The sequence below is a fragment of the Herpailurus yagouaroundi genome, unplaced genomic scaffold (assembly GCF_014898765.1).
Source record: "Herpailurus yagouaroundi ecotype Mexico unplaced genomic scaffold, PumYag 140, whole genome shotgun sequence".
NCBI classification, from domain to species: Eukaryota; Metazoa; Chordata; class Mammalia; order Carnivora; family Felidae; genus Herpailurus; species Herpailurus yagouaroundi.
The window spans coordinates 58,918,425-58,938,562 of record NW_024412395.1 but is presented as its reverse complement, the minus strand read 5'-3'; the positions used below and the strand labels follow the sequence as shown (position 1 = coordinate 58,938,562).

Sequence of the window (20,138 nt, the reverse complement as noted above, 5' to 3'; positions counted from 1 at the left end):
CCAAGTGACAAAAAACTCTCTTCACTCTTTATTGCGTTCTGCTAAGTGTCACAGAGATCTTTCACCAAGTTCAATCTTAGAGGTGTGTCATTCGTAACTACAGCAATAGATCTTCTATGAAAACCAGAGCTAAAGAGCTTCTTATACCAAGGCAAACAGTGGAGAAGAACTGGCTTCAGTTCTCCATTCTCGGGTATCACCCAAGTTATTTAATAACTAACACAGGGATGAAAATACTACATCTTTTATCAATAGTCTATGCCAAAGATGCAGGCAGAAGCATCTTAAAGGATTAAATGTTCATATTTTTAAAATATCCATCTGGGGGCGTCTGGGTGGCTCAGTCGGTTGAGCGACCGACTTCGGCTCAGGTCATGATCTCACGGTTTGTGAGTTCGAGCCCCGCGTCGGGCTCTGTGCTGACAGCTCAGAGCCTGGAGCCTGCTTCGGATTCTGTGTCTCCCTCTCTCTCTCTCTGCCCCTCCCCTACTCATGCCCTGTCTCTCTCTGTCTCAGAAATAAATAAACGTTAAAAAAATTTTTTTAATATCCATCTGGGATATAATTCTTGTTTAGTTTGGACTAACCCTGGGATTCATTCTATTCTGTGGTGAGAACTCAGGGGGCCTGGAAAACCTGAGGACTGTCTTAGTCATTGTGTGTTGGGTCACCCAGTAAGTGCTCTACTTCCTACCCTCTGACCTCCTTCTTTTTCACTTCAATACTGGATAGTATGAGGGTTAACCCAATACCTTGGTCCTAGGAGGAAGATGTTGGTTAAACAATTCTTGGCAAGGCTACCACCAGAATGAAACAAGGTTTAAGAGCCTTGTGAAACATAATTAATGGGATTTAACAAAAATCACTTAAGTGACTCCCATTGAAATAGTAAATAATGAGGGTGCCTAGGTGGCTTAGTTGGTCTGTTGAGCATCTGACTTCGGCTCAGGTCATGATCTCATGGTTTGTGAGTCTGAGCCCCACACTGGGCTCTCTGCTGTGAGCACAGAGCCCACTTCAAATCCTCTGTCCCCGCCTCTTTCTGCCCCTCCCCCTCTCATACTCATGGGCACGCATGTGAGCGCTGCCTTTCTCTCTCAAAAATAAATAAAAAACATTTTTAAAAAATAGTAAATAGTGAATACAGCAGTATTTCATGTAATCTGATTTGAGTAATCTCGCAGATTCCATGGGGTTTTTCAACGTTTTGCTAAGGACACTTGGATATATATTACATACATCCCTAAATAAGAAAGCAGAGAAAAGCAGCATCTTCACTGAAAGGTTCTTAAACCCAAATCTTTATGGCAGCCAGTTATTCATTCACAGATGTCTGTGTTCTCAATATCAGGTTCCAAGTGGGAAGCTGGAACACCCCTGGGCACTGCAATGTGGCTATGGTTCAGAAAACTTAATTACTGAATCAAAGGCAGAAACAACCGTCTCCCTGTCTCTTGTTCTCACTTCAGTTTTTAACAGGCAACACCTCTAGCTTTTCAGCCACATGAAAAATATGAACTCTTAATACAGGCCAAAGAACAACTTCAGCCTGCCTTAATCTGGTACTTAGTACAGTGGAAAGGGCACTGACTTTGGAAACACAGAGATGAGGATTTGGATTCTGGCTCAGCTGTTTAATGGTTATGTCATTTCTTTGAAAAAAATTTTTACTGTGTCTGAGTTTAGTCTATATTAAAAACTAGAGATGAGTGTCAAATGCTTAACACAATGGTTAATCACTCAAATAGTCTACTACATATATTATAGTCACATTCTTTAGCCAACTTACCTTAACTTCATGGGCAAATTCAATGGTATCTCTCTGAGTCATGTATGCAATATATTACACGTGTAATATATTCAAGGTAGAGAAGCAAATTTAATTTTCAAAACGTTGTGGTCTTCTTATTACCACCTAGGAAAATATCAATTTCTAGGGGCTGATTAGCCAAATGTTCACTCTACTTCCTAATATCCCTACAAAGCCATATAAAATTAGGATATGGTCCATTCATAGAAAGGAAAAGTAACTATTAATTCTCTTGGTGATCCACATTCTACCTAACCTATACTTGTGATTAACTCTGATGCCAAATGTCACTGTTGTCTTGAGGGTTAGTTTACAAAATAAATCTTCTCTTCCTGGTTTGTCAAATGACACTCAGTTATGTGCCTACATAATTTTCCAAGCAATTTCTGGGCTGATTTTTATATAACAGAGTCGTACCTTTCCATCCACAACAGAAACATTAGCAGCTGGTGAGGATTCAGCTGTGGAGGTTGAAGGAAATATGTGAAAACTAGCATCTCTTGGTGATCTGACAATTTCATTCTGCCGATACAATCGATGATGGCGCAATTTGGAGACCCATGCATCAAACCAGTCCTGGGATTTCACCTAAAACAATGAACAAGAGGAGATGGTAATGGTGAAACCAATCTCCTGTTTACCACTGGCACAGGCAAGTGAATTCCCCTTATAAAGGCAGAAAAACTATTGAGAAGTGACTTTACCTTCAAATGGTAGATATGCTCTTCTGTGTCAAGGTCTATTCTCCGAGCTTTCTTTTTAATTGACATGACCGAGAGTCCAACATCAATGCTTCCATGGACCTTCCCCTTTTGAATCTGAAGTCAGAAGACTAGTAAATAGGCTAGAAGGATATATGATTTGATGTGTTTCTGTACTGAAATGAGCTTAATGTAATCTTTAATTTATCTTTGGGAAAGGGAATACCACACCTTGTTTACACAAAGAAAAATGGTTAAGGTTCTGAGGTTAAGGTCCTTAATCTGAGGACAGGTGAAGTTTCTGTGACCTCTTCACACCAATTTCAATAAACAAGACTATTCATTGATTTTTCTTTTCTTTTCTTTTTTCTTTCTTTTTTTTTTTTTTTTTTTTAGTTTATTTGTTTTTAGTAATCTCTACACCCAGCGAGGGTTTGAACTCATGACCTGAGATCAAGAGTTGCATGCCCTTCAAATTGAGCCAGCCAGGCACCTAAGACTATTCATTTCTTAGTCCTGTCTCTAGCACAATGTATAATGCTAATCTTCATAATTCTAGATTGCAAAGCTTATATCCCAAAAAAGATAGGCTTAGTGGTTCCTAAAATAACCATGGTCAATCTTTGACCCACAACTCAGAACATCCCCAAGTAATCAACTAGAAGACAGCTGCTGAGGCAGAACCAGGCAGCTGAGGCTGAGAGCACAGAGCAGCCAGGGCTCCCTCTTGGCTGCCTTTGTCTGATCAAGGACACACAGATGATTCAGTGAAAGAGACGGGGACAAAACTGAAATCTGAGCCTTCTGTTATTTCCCCTACACCACAATGATAAGAAGGATGGCATTTTCCCGTTTTACATGCAAACAACTACTTCTTATATTAAAGAAAAATAATTTGTAATAATTTTACTGAGTTGGGATTCCCAAGATAAAAGGATGCATGAAACACAAATGAAGTTCATAAGATAGGTTTTAAAAGGATATAGACAAGAACAAAGGTTGCTTTAAATCTCAAAAAAAGCACATAAAACATAGTTCATTGAAAGATGCATAAGAAAAAAAAAGTCTATTTGGGTTTTCTCTCCAAGACAGAAGGGGTGATTTTTATTAGTGTATCACTTTTAGGTGTAACCTTCTGTTTTGAAAAACACACATCACAATTGTTAAATTAAATCTTCATGCTCCCATCTGAGATTTTTATGCTAGCTTGAGCATAAGCATGAAACACATCTTCCATGGGACATGGAAGTTTGGTAACTTATTAATATATGTGCTGCCGAAGTGAGCAGGGTAACTTATTAAATCTTACAGGCACAGAAGAGCACAAAGCTGGTAGCTATGTCACAAGGCTTACACAACTGTGGTGTTTACTCACTTTAAAACAATCTTTGAAACATGTCCTGTGTGCTACTTACATCGAGTGGTGCCTTGGAATACTTTAACATGCCATTATCCAGGACAAAAAAACGCTGCAAAAACCAAACAACGCCCAGTTACTGTCTACATTTTGAATTCTATAAAACATTCACAAGCATGGGTCTAACGTTGCTTGGCACTAAGTAATCAGTATGTTTGATCATTTTAACTTATATGAATTCAGTGTACCTGGCCATAGTCAGTCACATTAAATGGTAAGGAAATCTGAGCTTGAATTCCATACTATTAGCTTACTAGGGTTCTTTTACACACAATCTGATGGAGAGCGAATCTCTCGCCATGCTTTCCTTGAAGGGAGTGGGCCTGGGGGATGGAGTCTCAGGACCCACAGCCAAGACTTTTGAATGAACCACATCAGGGTGTCTTTGAAAGTGAGAAATGAGAATAACTCAGTTTAGATCACAGTGATTCTGTAAGGAGCTTCTCTACAGGGAATTGTTCACTCTGGATGTAAACTCCTGCATTTCCCTGGATACCATGGAAAATTCCTGAAAATGCTCAAGTCTGTTACAGAAGCCAGTGAACTAGATCTAGGAGTAATAAATTATCTGGAACATTTACGAAGGAGCTTTAGCAATATATTTGTTATCTCCACTTAGCAAAATGCTTGCATTTCACTAAAAGAGATTAAAAATACTTCTAAATTACATTCAGGGTTAAAAAAGAGAGAGAGAGAGGGGGGGGGGATTTTTGGCAATTTTTGTCTCCTTCAAGAAGCTCTTGGTCCACTCCAAACGAATCTAGCCATTATTGCTCCACAAACACTCAGGAAGACTCTGCTGGTTTCCTTTCCATGGGCAATTCACAAGGGAACAAACAATTCTCAGGACCCACTCAAACAACGGGTCCAGTGCCCTCCTATGGTCTCTAAAAGTGCAAGGAGTCTTTCTATGGCTGGAAAATTACTCTGCTGGGAAGGTTTTATGTGATTTGGGACCACTTAGCTGCTGAGGTAGCAGGTGGTCAAGCCCAGGGATACTCTGCACAGAACTCACAGAAAGCCATGAAAACCCTTTTGACACAGGTACTGGGGGGGCAATAAGAAAGCACCAGAAGAAAGTATACCCACAGCTGAAAAACACTTGATTACTCAATCACCCAAGACACGGGCAATCACATATGCTGATGCTTGACTAAATATCTGATGGCGCTAAAGACCAGGAGAAAAGGCAATCCAAGTTGAGAACCTCCTACTACTGATATAGAAAAATGCTCAAAGGTATGGCCTAGAAAGAATGGCTGTTGAACCACTGAGATGTGGACCTGAGAATGCTAAATTAAAGTTAGTGATTCATGTAACATTGGTTTCTCTGACTTCTTTTCTCTACTTTTCCATTTCTACCTATCAAAGAATGTTAGCAGGTATAACCTACTGTGTGATCATGGGGGAAGAGATTAGCAAGGCCAGTGATTCGAGGAATTGCAAAGTGGTGAAGCCAGAATGAAAAGCAAAAGGTGATTCTAGGAAGCAGTATGGCCAGCTGGCCAAAATCCAAGGAAGAACAAGGGTGGACAGAAATTTTGGTATTGGGATAATATTATGGGTTCAGGGGAGACTGAGAAGGCTTCTGAAAGGAACATTAGAAGCCTCTTTGAGCTATTTTTATTTCACGCACAGAGACTGGGAAGTAGGGCATTTGCCGTCGGTTAATTTTTAAGTCTTCCCCTTAAATCGCAAAAAATGTGTTTGCAAAAGATGCTATAATCCATAACATCCCTGTTTTGGGCCACTGGAGAGTCACCAGCCAGTCATTTGGGCCAATAGATCCATCTGCTCTGAGATGAAATCCATCAGCAGGTGCAGCAAGTACATGAACTTGTTCTTCCAGTGATTTCAGAGAAGGTACTGGTGGTCTGTTGAAGGCCTTATATTGAAAATGGAGGATAATTTTCTCCTTCTTAGCCTCACAGAATTCTTGTTACTTAGATAACTGCATTGGTGTAGTACAAAATATTTTCTCCATAATTAAAACTGGAAGATGGAGAAAGGATGTAGAGGTAGGGGAGAGAGGAATAAATCACATACTTTTAAGAGCAGTAAACAGACTTCTGTGATTTTCCATCTTTAGTTTGCACTGGTAACAGTAATTCCAGGATTTTATTCCAAGGACTTAAATGGAAATTTGTGTATAAGGATGTTCATCACAACAGCATTATAGTAAATAAGTTAGATATATCCTACATGTGCAGCAATAGGGAATTGGTTCAATAATGGTGCGATATATAGCATAAATCCATCCAATGGAACGGAACATATGCATGCATTTAAAAACATCTTATTTCAGAGAATATTTAATAAGCATACATTCATGTTATTATTTTTCTATATTCATATTATTTTTAAATGAAAAAGTAGAATAGACAACATGTACAAACTGGATTTTAAATATACTGTAAAATATTTTTTCCCTGCATACAGATATTATGTATTTCAGACTTAAATGGGTATAATGGGTTGTAGCCCACACGGTTAAACAAAAAAGGCTTTGAAAATTAGTTTTACACATACAACCATTCTCTTCGTTTCCCACCTAATGACACCAAATAAGATCTTCTCTATTGACGACGAAGGTCTGGAGATGAATATGATGAAAATGGTACCTTGTGCCAGCCTTTTAAAGGCCATTTTCTTTTCTTCAGCATAAAGCCTTCATGTTTGTCTGGTCTCTGGACATTGGTTTGGCCTATTTTCAGCCCTTCTATAATTTCCCAGCTGTCAGCTTCCTGAGAGAAAAGAAGAAAAACAAATCACGTATTTCTCGGTGTTTGATGACACAGTCAAAGCAGACTCTTAAGTAGAAGCTGCTTTTGAAACAACACTGGACACACCGGAAGTCTGAACCACATTCTGAAGCAAATTCTAACATCAGACACAGCGACGCACTTATAAGTGAAGTTAAAATGAGTTTCCAGTAGACCTGGATGCATGCAGGTCCATCAGAGACGGGTTGGGGGCTGGGTGCTGGGGGCTGGAGCAGAATGGAGTTTTGATTGCATGTACTCAGAAGATTTAAAATGCATTTTTCCAGACAGTTCATCTCTGGGCACAAAGGCACTTTAACGTTTTAAAGTAAGGCTGTTTTGATGACAAATGTTCAATTAGTGTGGAGACCTGGGCTCCTGTATAAAATGGAAAGGCTGCAGTGGTCTGAGTGGTCCATCACCTACCCAGCTAAAAGCAGTGCTATGGGCTGCACGTATTTCAGAGGGCTCGTGAAATGCCCTGCCTGCCACAGGACACTCAGAAGTCCATGCTTTCAGAGACACACATCCTGAGAAACACTCACCCTTGGGTGCCCATGTAAAGAGCACCAGACTTGAAAGCCAGAAATCTTGGATTTTAGAGGCTATGCTATCACCCTACTCTGTTAAAAACAGGCCAAATCATGGTTTCCTCTTTCATAAGACACGTTTTGTCTTGTCTATGATGTCTAAATTAAAAAAAAAATTTTTTTTTTCAACATTTATTTATTTTTGGGACAGAGAGAGACAGAGCATGAACGGGGGAGGGGCAGAGAGAGAGGGAGACACAGAATCGGAAACAGGCTCCAGGCTCTGAGCCATCAGCCCAGAGCCTGACGCGGGGCTCGAACTCCCGGACCGCGAGATCGCGACCTGGCTGAAGTCGGACGCTTAACCGACTGCGCCACCCAGGCGCCCCTGATGTCTAAATTTTTTAATGAGCTGTCAACATTTAAAAGTCAGACGGTTTCAGGTATAAAAAATCTGAATTTTGAGTGTTTTGCTAAAGTCTATCAGATCTGGCAGCACTGGGTCTGCCCTGAGGGATGGGTGTCCAGACATGTTCAGTTCGTCACGGCCCCCCTCAGGCCTGCTTCCGTGTTAGATACCCAACCCTTAGCGACATCCTGGGTTTTCAAATCCCTGGACCGGGCGGTTCCTACGGGCCTACGCCACCCTGAAGTAACCGCTGACCTGGCAAACACTCCCATTCAAGATCTCAGGCATGGGTCACAAAGCAAGCAGTAGAGGCAGGAGCAAACATCACATCCTATTCACAACTGCTATGATCCTGCCCCCGGGGCAGGGAAGCACAATCTCTCAGTGTAACCTGCTCCAGTGCCTCAGAGCACTGGGGTGCTCTGGTATTCCCATTTTAAAATACTGAACTGGAGGGTGCCTGGGTGGCTCAGCCGTTAGGCGTCTGACTTCGGCTCAGGTCCTGATCTTGCAGTTTGTGGGTTCGAGCCCCACCTTGGGCCTCAGAGCTCAGAGCCTGGAGCCTGTTTCGGATGCTCTGTCTCCCTCTCTCTCTGCCCGCGCCGGCCCCCCCCCGCTCATGTTCTGTCTCTCTGTCTCTCAAAAATAAATAAACATTAAAATAATAATAAAATAAAATAAAATACTGAATTGCACCTCAACAAGTGAGCATTGCTTAGGAATAATGTTGCAATCATCAGAGAAGATACTAGGTTCTACTTTCACCAAAGAAAGTAGACAAAAAATTTCATAAAAATGATGGATTTTTACTGATTTCTAAAAGTTTGATATAATCACATAATTAAAGAATAACTCTCTGTATATATATAAATATATTCATTAGAGCTTTCTCTGTTCTTAGATATCAGCTGTATTTAATGACATTTCTATTTTTAGTAGCCCTATCCATGTATAGCATCTCTAGAATAACATTTTTATTTTCAACTAGTTCTCATTTGAAGGCTAGTGTTCATCTTTCATCTATTCTGTGTGTGTGTGTGTGTGTGTGTGTGTACACATACATATATATGATGTGTGGTATGTGGGTGTATATATATATATACATTATATATGTATGCGTGGCCATTATGTGTGGCCTGTGTGTATATATACATATATGATCTGTATGGTGTACGTGTGTGAATATATATATATACATATGTATAGGCATATATGTATACATGTATACGTAAGTAAATACATATACATGTGATGAAGAATACTCTGGATAACTTGTAAAAATGGAAACATTTAATAATAAGTGTTTGGATAAGCTTTTTGGATTTTTTTTTTCTAATTAAACTCAGACCATAATACCAGCTTGTTCCTGTGGCACAATGGCTACTGATTTCTATCACAGTAGTATTTTTCTTAGTTTAACTACAGAGGAGGGAAATAAAGGGATAAGACAGAAAAGACAAAAGGTTAAAATGTATTTCTTAAACATAAATGCAGTAGCTCCAAACAAATAACTCTATTTGCTCTGATTCAATATTATTAAACCCAAAGAAATTGAAAAGAATCCCAATACAGTTCTTATAGTTAAATAAGCTGTCCAACTGACAAAGAGGCAAAAAGGTAAATCCAGAGCAAACAACATTCTCCCTATTTCAATTATAACTGCAGATGACAATGTTACAAATAAGGTGTGTAAGAAATGAAAACAGCCCATCTCAGCCTTTAATAGGACCCACCTCTATGCTTAGTAGACTAGGTCTATCTTAAGGAACTTAAAATTACTTTCTGAAAATTGAAGGAGTTTTTGTAATTTCAATGGATATTAATTTTCTGCTTAAAAGTCTCCAATTTTTGTAGGTACACTTGTAATGGAAACAGTCAAAAGCCCTTATGTGATCATATCGGGACTTGAGTCAGATACACAAACATTTTTGCTATTACAGAAATTTAAAATATACTTTTAATCTAATAACAACAACTAAAATCAGAAAGTAACCTAGTAACAGCCCTCATCTGTTCATTTGAGACACTTCCTTTCTCAAGGGTACACTCCAGAGGCATGAGTGTCAGGGATGGGGGTGGGGTGCTACATCAACCAAACTAAGAATTTCGACAAATCCTGAGACAGGACAATGTGTACTTCAAACAATGTTCTTCTACCGTCAACCAGGGCCCAGGAAGTCCATCTCTTCTCAAAGGGATGGTGAGATGCTCTGGTATCTGGAATGGATGGGACCCTCTGATTTCATGAGGCCCTGAGCAATGTGGTATTAATACAAAACACAACAACAATAGTGTAGTCCTACAGCAAGATCCAAGCGGGTAACAGCATGGAAGAGTAATGGGAAGTGGATACAGTTGGTGCCCTATCTAGATGCCTGTAAGAGCCCAGTGGATCCACGCCCCAGCGGTAGAGGCTCCCTCCTTCTACCGTGAACTGCCTTTTACTGAAGCTGGGGCCATAGAGCCTGGGCATGAATCTCCCTCCTCCATGGCTGGGGCATCTACACCTCAGCATCTCCTTCCCTCAAGACTCTCAACTGCTGAAGGACACAAGAATACCAACAGCTGACGGAACAAAAATCCCTGCCTCAGAATGACAGCAACACTGTGATACAATTCATGCCCAGGGCTCACCGTGGAGTCGGGCTGAAGGTAGACTCCGGCCAAAACCACTTCTTGCCAGCACCGCACTGTCCTAACCTCTTCTCTTACCCTTTCTCCTGAGGGCCCTCCCATAATGAGCCACAAACACCCTAAGCCCAGTCTCAGGTCTTCCTTCTAGAGGACCCGATGTAAGAAAGGATGTAAAATAAAGTAACAGATGTGGTAAGTGCAGGGACAGGCTGGGGCGGAGGGTGCATTGGGGTAGGGAGGTGATAAACAGCATCTGAAGAAGGATTCCTGTGGGCCTGACTTAGAAGAGTAGGGCTTTCAGCTAGGGGCACTCCAGAAGGAGCAGACATGCAGCAGTGGAGGAGAGAAAGAGCATGGCCAGTGCAGGGAACTGTGTGCAGGTGGATGTAGCTGGAGTGTAAAGTGAGATGCCATGGAGGTTCGAGATGCAGTTGGTGGGGGACGAAGGACCCAAGCAAGTCTTGTGTGTGTTTGCTTATTATTATTATTATTAATTATTATACTTACTAGATCGCCAGTTTATTGTAAAAGGATACAACTCAGGAACAGCCAGGTGGAAGGGACTCAGAGGACAAGGTACGGGGAAAGGGTGAGGAAGTTCCATGCCCTCTGCAGGGGTGCCAATCCTCCAGTGCCTCCCCATGTTCACCGACCAGGAAGTTCTTCCTTATTTGTGGTTTTCAGCCCAGCAATTCTCCTTGTCATTTCTGTGTGTCATTCTCTTTTCACTGTGTATCTCTCACCATCCTGGTCTCTGTCACACACCACCTATCTGACTCTGGACAACTAGCTTACTTAGGCGCCAAGTCTCAGTTTCCTCATCAGTAAAATGAGAAGAACGTCAATAGTCACCTCATCCAGTAGGCTGATTATGTGAGAGACTATATGTACTGATCCAATGTCTGAGACAAAGTAGACACCCAATAAATGTTAGCTGCCATTCCCATGGCCCCAGGATTTATTTATTCTCTCTCTCTGTTAGCTGCCTGTAAGAGAGAGCTGATATTTTCAAAGAGATTACCAGTTGTATTTACCAAGTCACCATTCTCTGTTTGCCATTCAAATAGAAATCAGATTACTTTCTATTTCTCTCTAAATTATTTTTTAAGTTTAGTAACCCCCTTTCCTTAGATTAGCAGTCTACTCCTGTCCAATAACACAAACTTCATAGCTTGTAATATCTTCTAAATATGAAGAGTACAAGCACATATTTTCCATACCACTAGGGTAGGAAAGTGTTCTTTCCTTAAAGGATTCTGTTTAACACAGGGAAAGCAAAGAAGAATCAGTTCAACATATTTCAAAGTCGTTTGGGGGAAATAAAGTGCTATTTTTATATCTGAACTCAAAATCCCCATGCAGTCTATTTGCTGAGTTTCTCCACAAGACAGGCAGCCCACTGAAGATCACAGGAGTCGAGCAAGAGGTAGGGGTGAGCAGGATGGCATCTCCCCAGCTTTTCTTTAGGATTTTGTATTTTAGACATAAATAAATTTAGATGTTTCCCTAGTCCATGAAAGACAAGGCTGAAGGGAGGGAATGCTGGCTTCCATTAAATGGAAGAGCTCTTAATAATCTGCAGTGTTCTTCCAAGAGCTCACTGCAAGGCAGGCCAGATATAAGGAGAAGGCTGGAACCCTCACGTCCAACAGCCCCTCAGGTAGGTACTATTTTATCTGCAGGTGGCCTAGCACTGAAATGGTCTAAGTCTGAATCCCTGCTCTGCTACTTTTTCTACTTTCTGCTTGCTTTTTCAGACGTTGAGCAAGATACTAATTCTTGGTTTCCATATTTGTAAATGTAATAAATACCTCCACTGCATGGAGCTGTTTGCAAGGGTTATATTAAATGGGATAATATATTTAAGCACCTGGCACAATGCCTGGTGCACAGTGCAGGGGCCATGATGGTAACAGGTGGTGTTGCTGGTGGTGGTGGTGTTATTTTTTATTTTTATTTTTTTTCTGTTGGACCCAGTGATTTTTTTCTTCCTATTAGCTTGGCATAGAAATATCTGCTCATGTCTCCAACAGAGGAACGATAATACTTTCTCTTCCTTTAAACTCCAGAGTATTTTGGATCTTTGTAACCTTGCAAATTGCAGCAAAATATACTTTCATCTATTCCTCCCTTACACAGGGCAGAGAAACCTTACATGCTGGAGGCAGAAAGACGTGGTAGCACAGTGCTGCAACAGGTATCACAGCTACCTCAGGGGAGTCAGGTGTAAGGGCTGTTTACGATCCAGCTGGCCCACAGCAGGCATCAAGCCGTCTGAGAAAGCACCACATTCCACCACTGACCTTGGAGAGGGGGACAGGCTCCGGTTCTAGCAACTGCCGACTTACAGAGGGTTCGGTGCTGGAGGAAGCAGTCCTCTCCAAGACGTGGATACTCTGAAAATAAATGGAAATACATCCCAGGGTGAGACAGCCCATTTTTCACATGGATGGACACGGGGGCGAGGTCACACAGTGAACTACAGTAAACACAGTGAGCCATGGTAACGATGGCAAGTTCCTGAGGAGACCAAAGGCAGCAGCAACAGTCAGAAAAATGCCAGCACGGGATTTTGTTTTCTCCTCTTCCAGATATGCTCTACAACAGCTGGTTTGTCTTCGAGAAAAAGTCAGAGATGGCACACATTTAAAAAACCACAGAGCATGCCTCAACATATTTATTACTTTACGAGAATGTATATTCACCACTTAGACAATTAGCCTTACATAAAAGTATCTGCTTACCTCTCTCTGAGGGCAACAGACAAAAGGGAAGGTCTACATCAAAAATCCCAGAGGCTTAATACCACTTAGTCTCTAGAGTTTCTTATAATCCTTATGAAATCATTGTAATCATAGTATCTTACAAAAATTCTTAAATGAGCAGAGAAGAAAATGATTCATCAAATACAAAACAGTAGATGTGTGTTATAGACTACAAAAAGGACTCACAGATCAGTGACTTTCCAACAGAAAAATAGCAAAGAACATTAACAGGCAACTCATGCAGGACATTTGAAAAGATGTTCAACCTCAACCTCAGAAGTATTCAAAGAAATGAAAACCAAATAATGATTTTTTTTTAAAACCATTAGATTCAAGAATAGATCAGATGGGAGAAAGGGAGTATAAATCGGGTGTGATCTTTCTAAAGAGGAGCCGTTTTATTTAAAAAAAAAAACAAACAAAAAACTCTTTGGAAAAAGAACATGCCTCATTGACCTAGCAATCCCATAGCTAAATCTTTACCCTGAAGGAATCAGATTTGCTATACAAAGATATAAGGACAGACAGCTTACTATTATTTTACTATAGTAAAAAACATCTAACACATATGAGACTTATAAGGCAACTCCATGCAGTGATCGAAAATGACAATGTGGATCTGTATCTACTGATATGGAAAAAATACCCCTGATGTTCTGTCAACTGAAAAATCAGGCTATCAAGAGTATGTAGAATATGATACTATACATATAATCAAAACATGTTCCCTAATGTTCACAGCAGCTGCATAAAGGGGATAGAATTATAGGTATTTTTAATTTTTTCTTATTTTTTAATGCAATAAGTAGATATAACTTGTGTATTTGGGAAAAAGTATTTTCTATGGGGGAATAAACGTGAAAGACATCAAAGAAATAACTCAATGGAATTAATATTTAGGTGTAGGCTGAAAATGAAAAGTAACTTTTTTATTCTAGTGGGAACATTTCACTGTTTCAATAAATGAGGTCAGTATTTTATTTACTTATTGAGGCCTCTGTTTTTTGTTATCTCACTGGAAAATTTTTAGGTTAATATTTGCTTTTTCAAGAAAAAATTACACTCCAACCTGAGCCAAATTATTCTAATTTCTTGGTAAGCTTCCAAGCTTTTGTTTATTTCTATTACCTTGAGAATAAAGTGTCTGATTACAGATTTTGAAATCCTCCCCAAATGCATTTTTAAAATCATTTATTAGAGAATAATTGGGGTACCTGGGTGGCTCAGTCTGTTAAGCGTCATGATTTCATGGTTCATGGGTTCGAGCCCCACCTGGGGCTCTGTGCTGACAGCTCAGAGTATGGAGCCTGCTTCAGATTCTCTGTCTCCTTCCCTCTCTGCCCCTCCCCCACCCATGCTCTGTCTGTCAAAAATAAATAAATATTAAAAATTTAAAAAAAAAACAAAGAATAATTACAGTGAAAAGTTTATAAACTGTTCCCCATTTCTCCAATTTTGAGGAAATATAAGAAATGAGAAAAGAACAGATATTTTGGGGCCAAATATAAAGTTGGGCAGCAAGAATTCCTAACCTGACACCTATAGTGTCCAAGGACAATCTAAGCATTAGCTGGGACTCTGTTCTTCCCATTTTTGGATTTATCTGAATGAGCAGAGAAAAATGATGAATGTAGCTCAGCATCCATATTTGTGTCAGTGCCTTTTGTGAGATAGTCAAAAGCAAAGGCATCTTATGGAGTGAAAAGCTGGTGGTGTGTGTTCAGATCTTAGACAAAAAGGGAGCAAAAGACTCAGGACTTGCATATTGATATTTTGGATAGGATCCTATTCAAAACATATCAGCTAAATTTAAATTTTAGATGTATTCTGAGAGCATATAATTAGAAACTAAAATGAGAATTTTGTTGCTGTTGAAACAAGAATGTTATGGGGCGCTTGGGTGACTCAGCTGGTTGAGCATCTGACTCTTGATTTCAGCTCAGGTCATGATCTCAGGGTCATGGGATTGAGCCCCACATTGTGCTCAGCACTGATCATGGAGCCTGCTTGGGATCCTCTCTCTCCCTGTCCTTTCCCCGCCCCCCGCCCCCCGCCAAAACAAAACAAAACAAAACAACCCCAAGAATGTTATTACCTTCTTCTGGGAGGTAATGTCCCTCTCCCAACTTTCATTTTATTTTTATGTTTTAAAATGACAAAACTAATATACGCTCATTACAAAAGATTCAAACACAACAGAGAAATACAGAAAAGGTCAAACCTCCCATTCCTTTGCTGCTCATCACTTTACCCCTTAGCTTCTGGAGCAGTGATTTATCAAAAGGTAGTCCATGAACCTGGGAGTCCCTAAGGCTCTTTCAGGGGGTCTGAGAGGTGAAAACTCCTTTTATAATAAAGCCAAGAAGTTACTTGCCTTTTTAATTCTCATTCCCTCATTAATGTACAGTGGAGGTTTTTGGAGGATACATAACATGTGGTATTATAACATATTAAACAGAAGCCGACTGAGAATCTAGTTGTTTTCTACAAACATCAGAAATTTTTTTTACAAAAATGTAAAACATTATAATTTTCACTAAAATTAATTTTGGTAATATTGTTAAAAAATTTTTTTTTGATGTTTACTTATTTTTGAGAGAGAGAGACAGAGTCTGAGTGGGGGAGGGGCAGAGAGAGAGGAAGACACAGAATACGAAGCAGGCTCCAGGCTCTGAGCTGTCAGCACAGAGTCCGACATGGGGCTTGAATCCACGAGCTGTAAGATCATGACCTGAGCTGAAGTCAGATGCTTAACTGACTGGGCCACCCAGGTGCCCCGGTAATACTTCTTTAAAATAAAAAATGTTATTTAGGCTAGCATCTGGTGAGTCTATTTTATTTTTAAATATATTAAGGGGCGCCTGGGTGGCTCAGTCAGTTAAGCCGCTGACTTTGGCTCAGGTCATGATCTCGCGGTCCGTGAGTTCGAGCCCCGCGTCGGGCTCTGTGCTGACAGCTCAGAGTCTGGAGCCTGTTTCAGATTCTGTGTCTCCCTCTCTCTGACCCTCCCCCGTTCATGCTCTGTCTCTCTCTGTCTCAAAAATAAATAAACGTTTAAAAAAAATTTTTTTTAATTAAAGATAAATATATTAAGAAATATTAAATTTTTTATACACTTTAATTTCTAATACAGTAAATACAGACAGACATAATCCACATATACACAACTCTCTTTGAGGTCTTCATTAGTTTTATTTATTTATTTATTTTTATTTAAAAAAAAATTTTTTTTTTCAACATTTATTTATTTTTGGGACAGAGAGAGACAGAGCATGAACGGGGGAGGGGCAGAGAGAGAGGGAGCCACAGAATCGGAAACAGGCTCCAGGCTCTGAGCCATCAGCCCAGAGCCTGACGCGGGGCTCGAACTCACGGACCGCGAGATCGTGACCTGGCTGAAGTCGGACGCTTAACCGACTGCGCCACCCAGGCGCCCCATATTTTATTTTATTTATTAAAAAAAATTTTTTTAATGTTTATTTATTTTTGAGAGACAGAGTCAGAGTGTGAGCGGTGGAGGGGCAGAGAGAGGGGGAGACATAGAATCTGAAGTAGGCTCCAGGCTCCGAGCCATCAGCACAGAGCCTGATGCGGGGCTCGAACTCACGAACCGTGAGATCACGACCTGAGCTAAAGTCGGACGCTCAACTGACTGAGCCACCCAGGCGCCCTGTTAATTATTCTTTTAAAGTCAAGTTTCCTTTCAAATCCTAAAATTACAACTTAATTTTCAGGTCAGTGGGTTTTTTTTTTTTTTAAAGACTTTTTTTAGAGTAGTTTTATAAAAGTTCACAGCAAAACTGAGAGAAAGGTACAGAGATTTCCCTTATACCGCTGGCCCATATACTACATAGGCATTGTCTCCCCTAGAGTCAGCATTCCCCACCAGAGTGGTACATTTGTGATAGTGATGAACCTAGCTTGGTTACAGGTCAGTTTTCTAGGGAACTTATTAGCACACGCAGAGAAGGTGGGAAGTACTACTTGGCTAACCGTTATTCCTCCTGCTCAAAGAGAACTGATGTATATTTCACTTAAAGCCAGGAGTCCAGGACAAACATGCCACTACAGCTCTTTAATTTGGTAAAAGTTCATCCAGTGCAACTCCTGCAGAGGGGAACGTGACTCTAACATGAGAGTGCACAAGATCTGAACAGCTCTCCTGGTTTGTTGGGTCTGTCCGTTTACTCATTTCATTTCAAAGACATATAGGAACTGCTATAACTATTTCAGGCCATGGCTACAAATTTCTGTATAGATTCACTTTTCATACAAGTTTAGCAGAGTAAAAAGGAGAACTGGCCCACCTCTCTCTAAATGTTAACTCTGCTGAAATTGTCCGATGATCCCATCTAAGCTATTTTTTTTTAATTTTTTTTTTAACGTTTATTTATTTTTGAGACAGAGAGAGACAAAGCATGAACGGGGGAGGGTCAGAGAGAGGGAGACACAGAATCTGAAACAGGCTCCAGGCTCTGAGCTGTCAGCACAGAGCCCAACACGGGGCTTGAACTCACTGACCGCGAGATCATGACCTGAGCCGAAGTCGGCCACTTAACCGACTGAGCCACCCAGGCGCCCCTCTAAGCTATTTTTATAATCATCAACTATATAAAATATTTTCAAAGAAAAATACCGAAAATAATTTCTAAACCTCTAAAGGATTTTCTCCTTCAAGCTTTTGGTTGCTAGGCATGTGTCTCTTCTAGTGACACTGAATTCTAACACAGCAACACTATTTCAGTGATGCTCGTAACCTTCATGTGATAGTGCTGATGACAACGATGGTGGAGACAGTTAATATTTGGTGTTCTCTATATCCCTGTCTCCAGGTTTTACATGGATTATTTCATTCCATTTCCACAAAAAGCCTTTGAGTAATGACTATGACATTTATTTTATGGCCGATTGAACAGGGAGAGGCACAGAGGGGTTAAATTAATGACACAGAGTCAGTAAGTGTTGGAGTTGGAATGTGAATGGAGACTTTACTCTGTGTCCGAGCTTTTAAGTACTGCCTTCTACTGAAATTAAAGCTGACGGTAAACGGCAGAAACAATAGTAATTTCAAGCAGTGTATTCCCTCAAGACTAACTGAACACATCAAAAGCCATCCTCTTACCACAGGCTTTTGTGGAAGCAGAGAGGCAGAAATGAGTAAAACAGAACAGGATTGCAGCACTCTTAAATATGGTACAGCCTTATGGTGTTTCCAAGTCAAGAACTAAGAGCAAGCCAGCTAGCTTTTCCTTCAGAGATCCAGTGTCCAATGCAGAGAAAACAATGTAATTTTTGAAGTCACAAAGATGAGCATACCAACCCTCATGCTGCTATTTACCATGTGACTTGGGCAAATCATGAACCTCTCTCAGCCTCAGTGTCCTCTATCTATAAAATGGGGATAGTAACATCCACCTTAGAAGACACTGCAAATCACAGAGCTGGCACCCAGTGTATGCACAGTGCTGCCCAGGGCCTTGCACACCATGGGCATTTAATAAATGGTAGCTAACATCCCGGTGGTAATGCTGTAAGAATAAACGTTTAGGAATTCTGTGCGATTTTATTGCCATAGAAGGATGTGTCCAAACACCCTGCTGGGGTGTGACATCTGAAAATAAAGAATCCAGGGACACCTGGGTGGCTCAGTTGGTTAAGCATCCAATCCTTGGTTTTGATTCAGGTCATGATCTCATCTTTTGTGAGATCGAGCCCTGGTCGGGCTCTGTGCTGACAGTGCAGAGCCTGTTTGGGATTCTCTCTCTCCCCTCTCTCTGCCCCTCCTCTGCTCACTCTCTATCTTTGTCTCTCAAAATAAACATATATTTTTAAGTGAAAATGAAGAATCCATACTTGACATGATCATCATGTTACCTGGTCAACCTAGTAACCAAAGTCGGCACTACTTTGCGAACAGAGCATCAGAACTTACTGAGGAAGCTGACAGAATGAGTGGACACAGATGCCCTAAACACCTGCTAGCAGGACAAAGAGCAGCAGATGGATGCTGACCCCACACCACCCCGAACGGTGATGCCGACCCTGAACCTTGTGAATGGCTATGCGACCCCGCACCCCCTGAATGGAGATGCCGACCCTGCTCCCTCCTGAATGGTGATGCCCACCCTGCACCCTCCTGAATGGTGATGCCCACCTTGCACCCCCTGAATGGCAATGCCCACCCTGCACCCCCCTGAATGGCGCAGCAGAAGAGGCATATGGACTTGTCGCTGTCTTCTTAATAACTCCCTTCAAGGAAATATTATTATTGGAATAGCATAAAATATTAAAATCATGAAAGCCATAAGGCCATGACTGAATATGTAGTAATCCTACTACTTTCTTTATAGTAGCAATTGTCTTACTCTCACTGAAAGATGGAAGAATTGCATTAATAATAAATCTCTACATAAGCGCCACTGAAATGAATGAAAGAAAATTTTAGAAACAGTGGCTGGAAAAATTCCACACAGCACACCTGGAAAACCCTAAAGGGAGCAGTAGCAGCCACCACAGTCTTGACTCTGTGTGTGTACAAACATGAAAACTTCCTAAGAACCAACAGCTTTGGCCCCACATTGAAGTGGCCTATTGTTGGAAACACTGCATTGTAAGAAATGCCATCAGGACCCATCAAGTGGCCCATTTATAGCCGAGAGCATTTCAGCAATCTTGACTATGAAGTGGCAAAAGGCATGTGAATAAACAGCTTTTTAATTCCCATGATTGCCTTCAAGTAGCACTAGAAGCAGAACTTACTGCTTCTAGGAGCGGGTTTGCTACTCCCCTGTACTCTAATACTCACAAACACATTAATAAGATCACCGAAAACCCCAGCAACTATGACCATTCAGCAATTGTAAATAAATGGTGAATAATGGAGACAAGTACTAGGTCACTTCAAGAGCAAAGGCTCCGGAACATGAAGAGTTAATATAAAAGGCAGGAGAGCACTTATGTGTGACTGGAAAAGAACACTAAAGTCAAGGTAATTTGTAATTTTCTAAAAGGCTATTCAAATGGCCCAGAACAGACAAAGGATTTTAGTAGGACAATCACTCACGTGATTTTGTTAGCAATAAAAGTAAAAAAAAAAAAAAAAAAAAAAAA

The 20,138-nt window shown here is 40.7% G+C and overlaps 1 protein-coding gene across 15 annotated transcripts in view; it reads right to left on the bottom strand.

Annotated features, from left to right (window-relative positions):
- OSBPL6 (oxysterol binding protein like 6) overlaps window positions 1-20,138 on the bottom strand; it is a 210,711-nt gene that overhangs the window by 58,166 nt on the left and 132,407 nt on the right. For all 15 annotated transcript variants that reach the window (XM_040475495.1, XM_040475494.1, XM_040475491.1 and 12 more), the window contains 5 exons: window positions 12,567-12,659; window positions 6,550-6,672; window positions 3,927-3,980; window positions 2,515-2,628; window positions 2,228-2,398 (listed from right to left, as the gene is read on the bottom strand). In XM_040475495.1, the coding sequence (XP_040331429.1) occupies window positions 2,228-2,398; window positions 2,515-2,628; window positions 3,927-3,980; window positions 6,550-6,672; window positions 12,567-12,659 (555 nt within the window). The remainder of the gene's footprint in view (window positions 1-2,227; window positions 2,399-2,514; window positions 2,629-3,926; window positions 3,981-6,549; window positions 6,673-12,566; window positions 12,660-20,138) is intronic.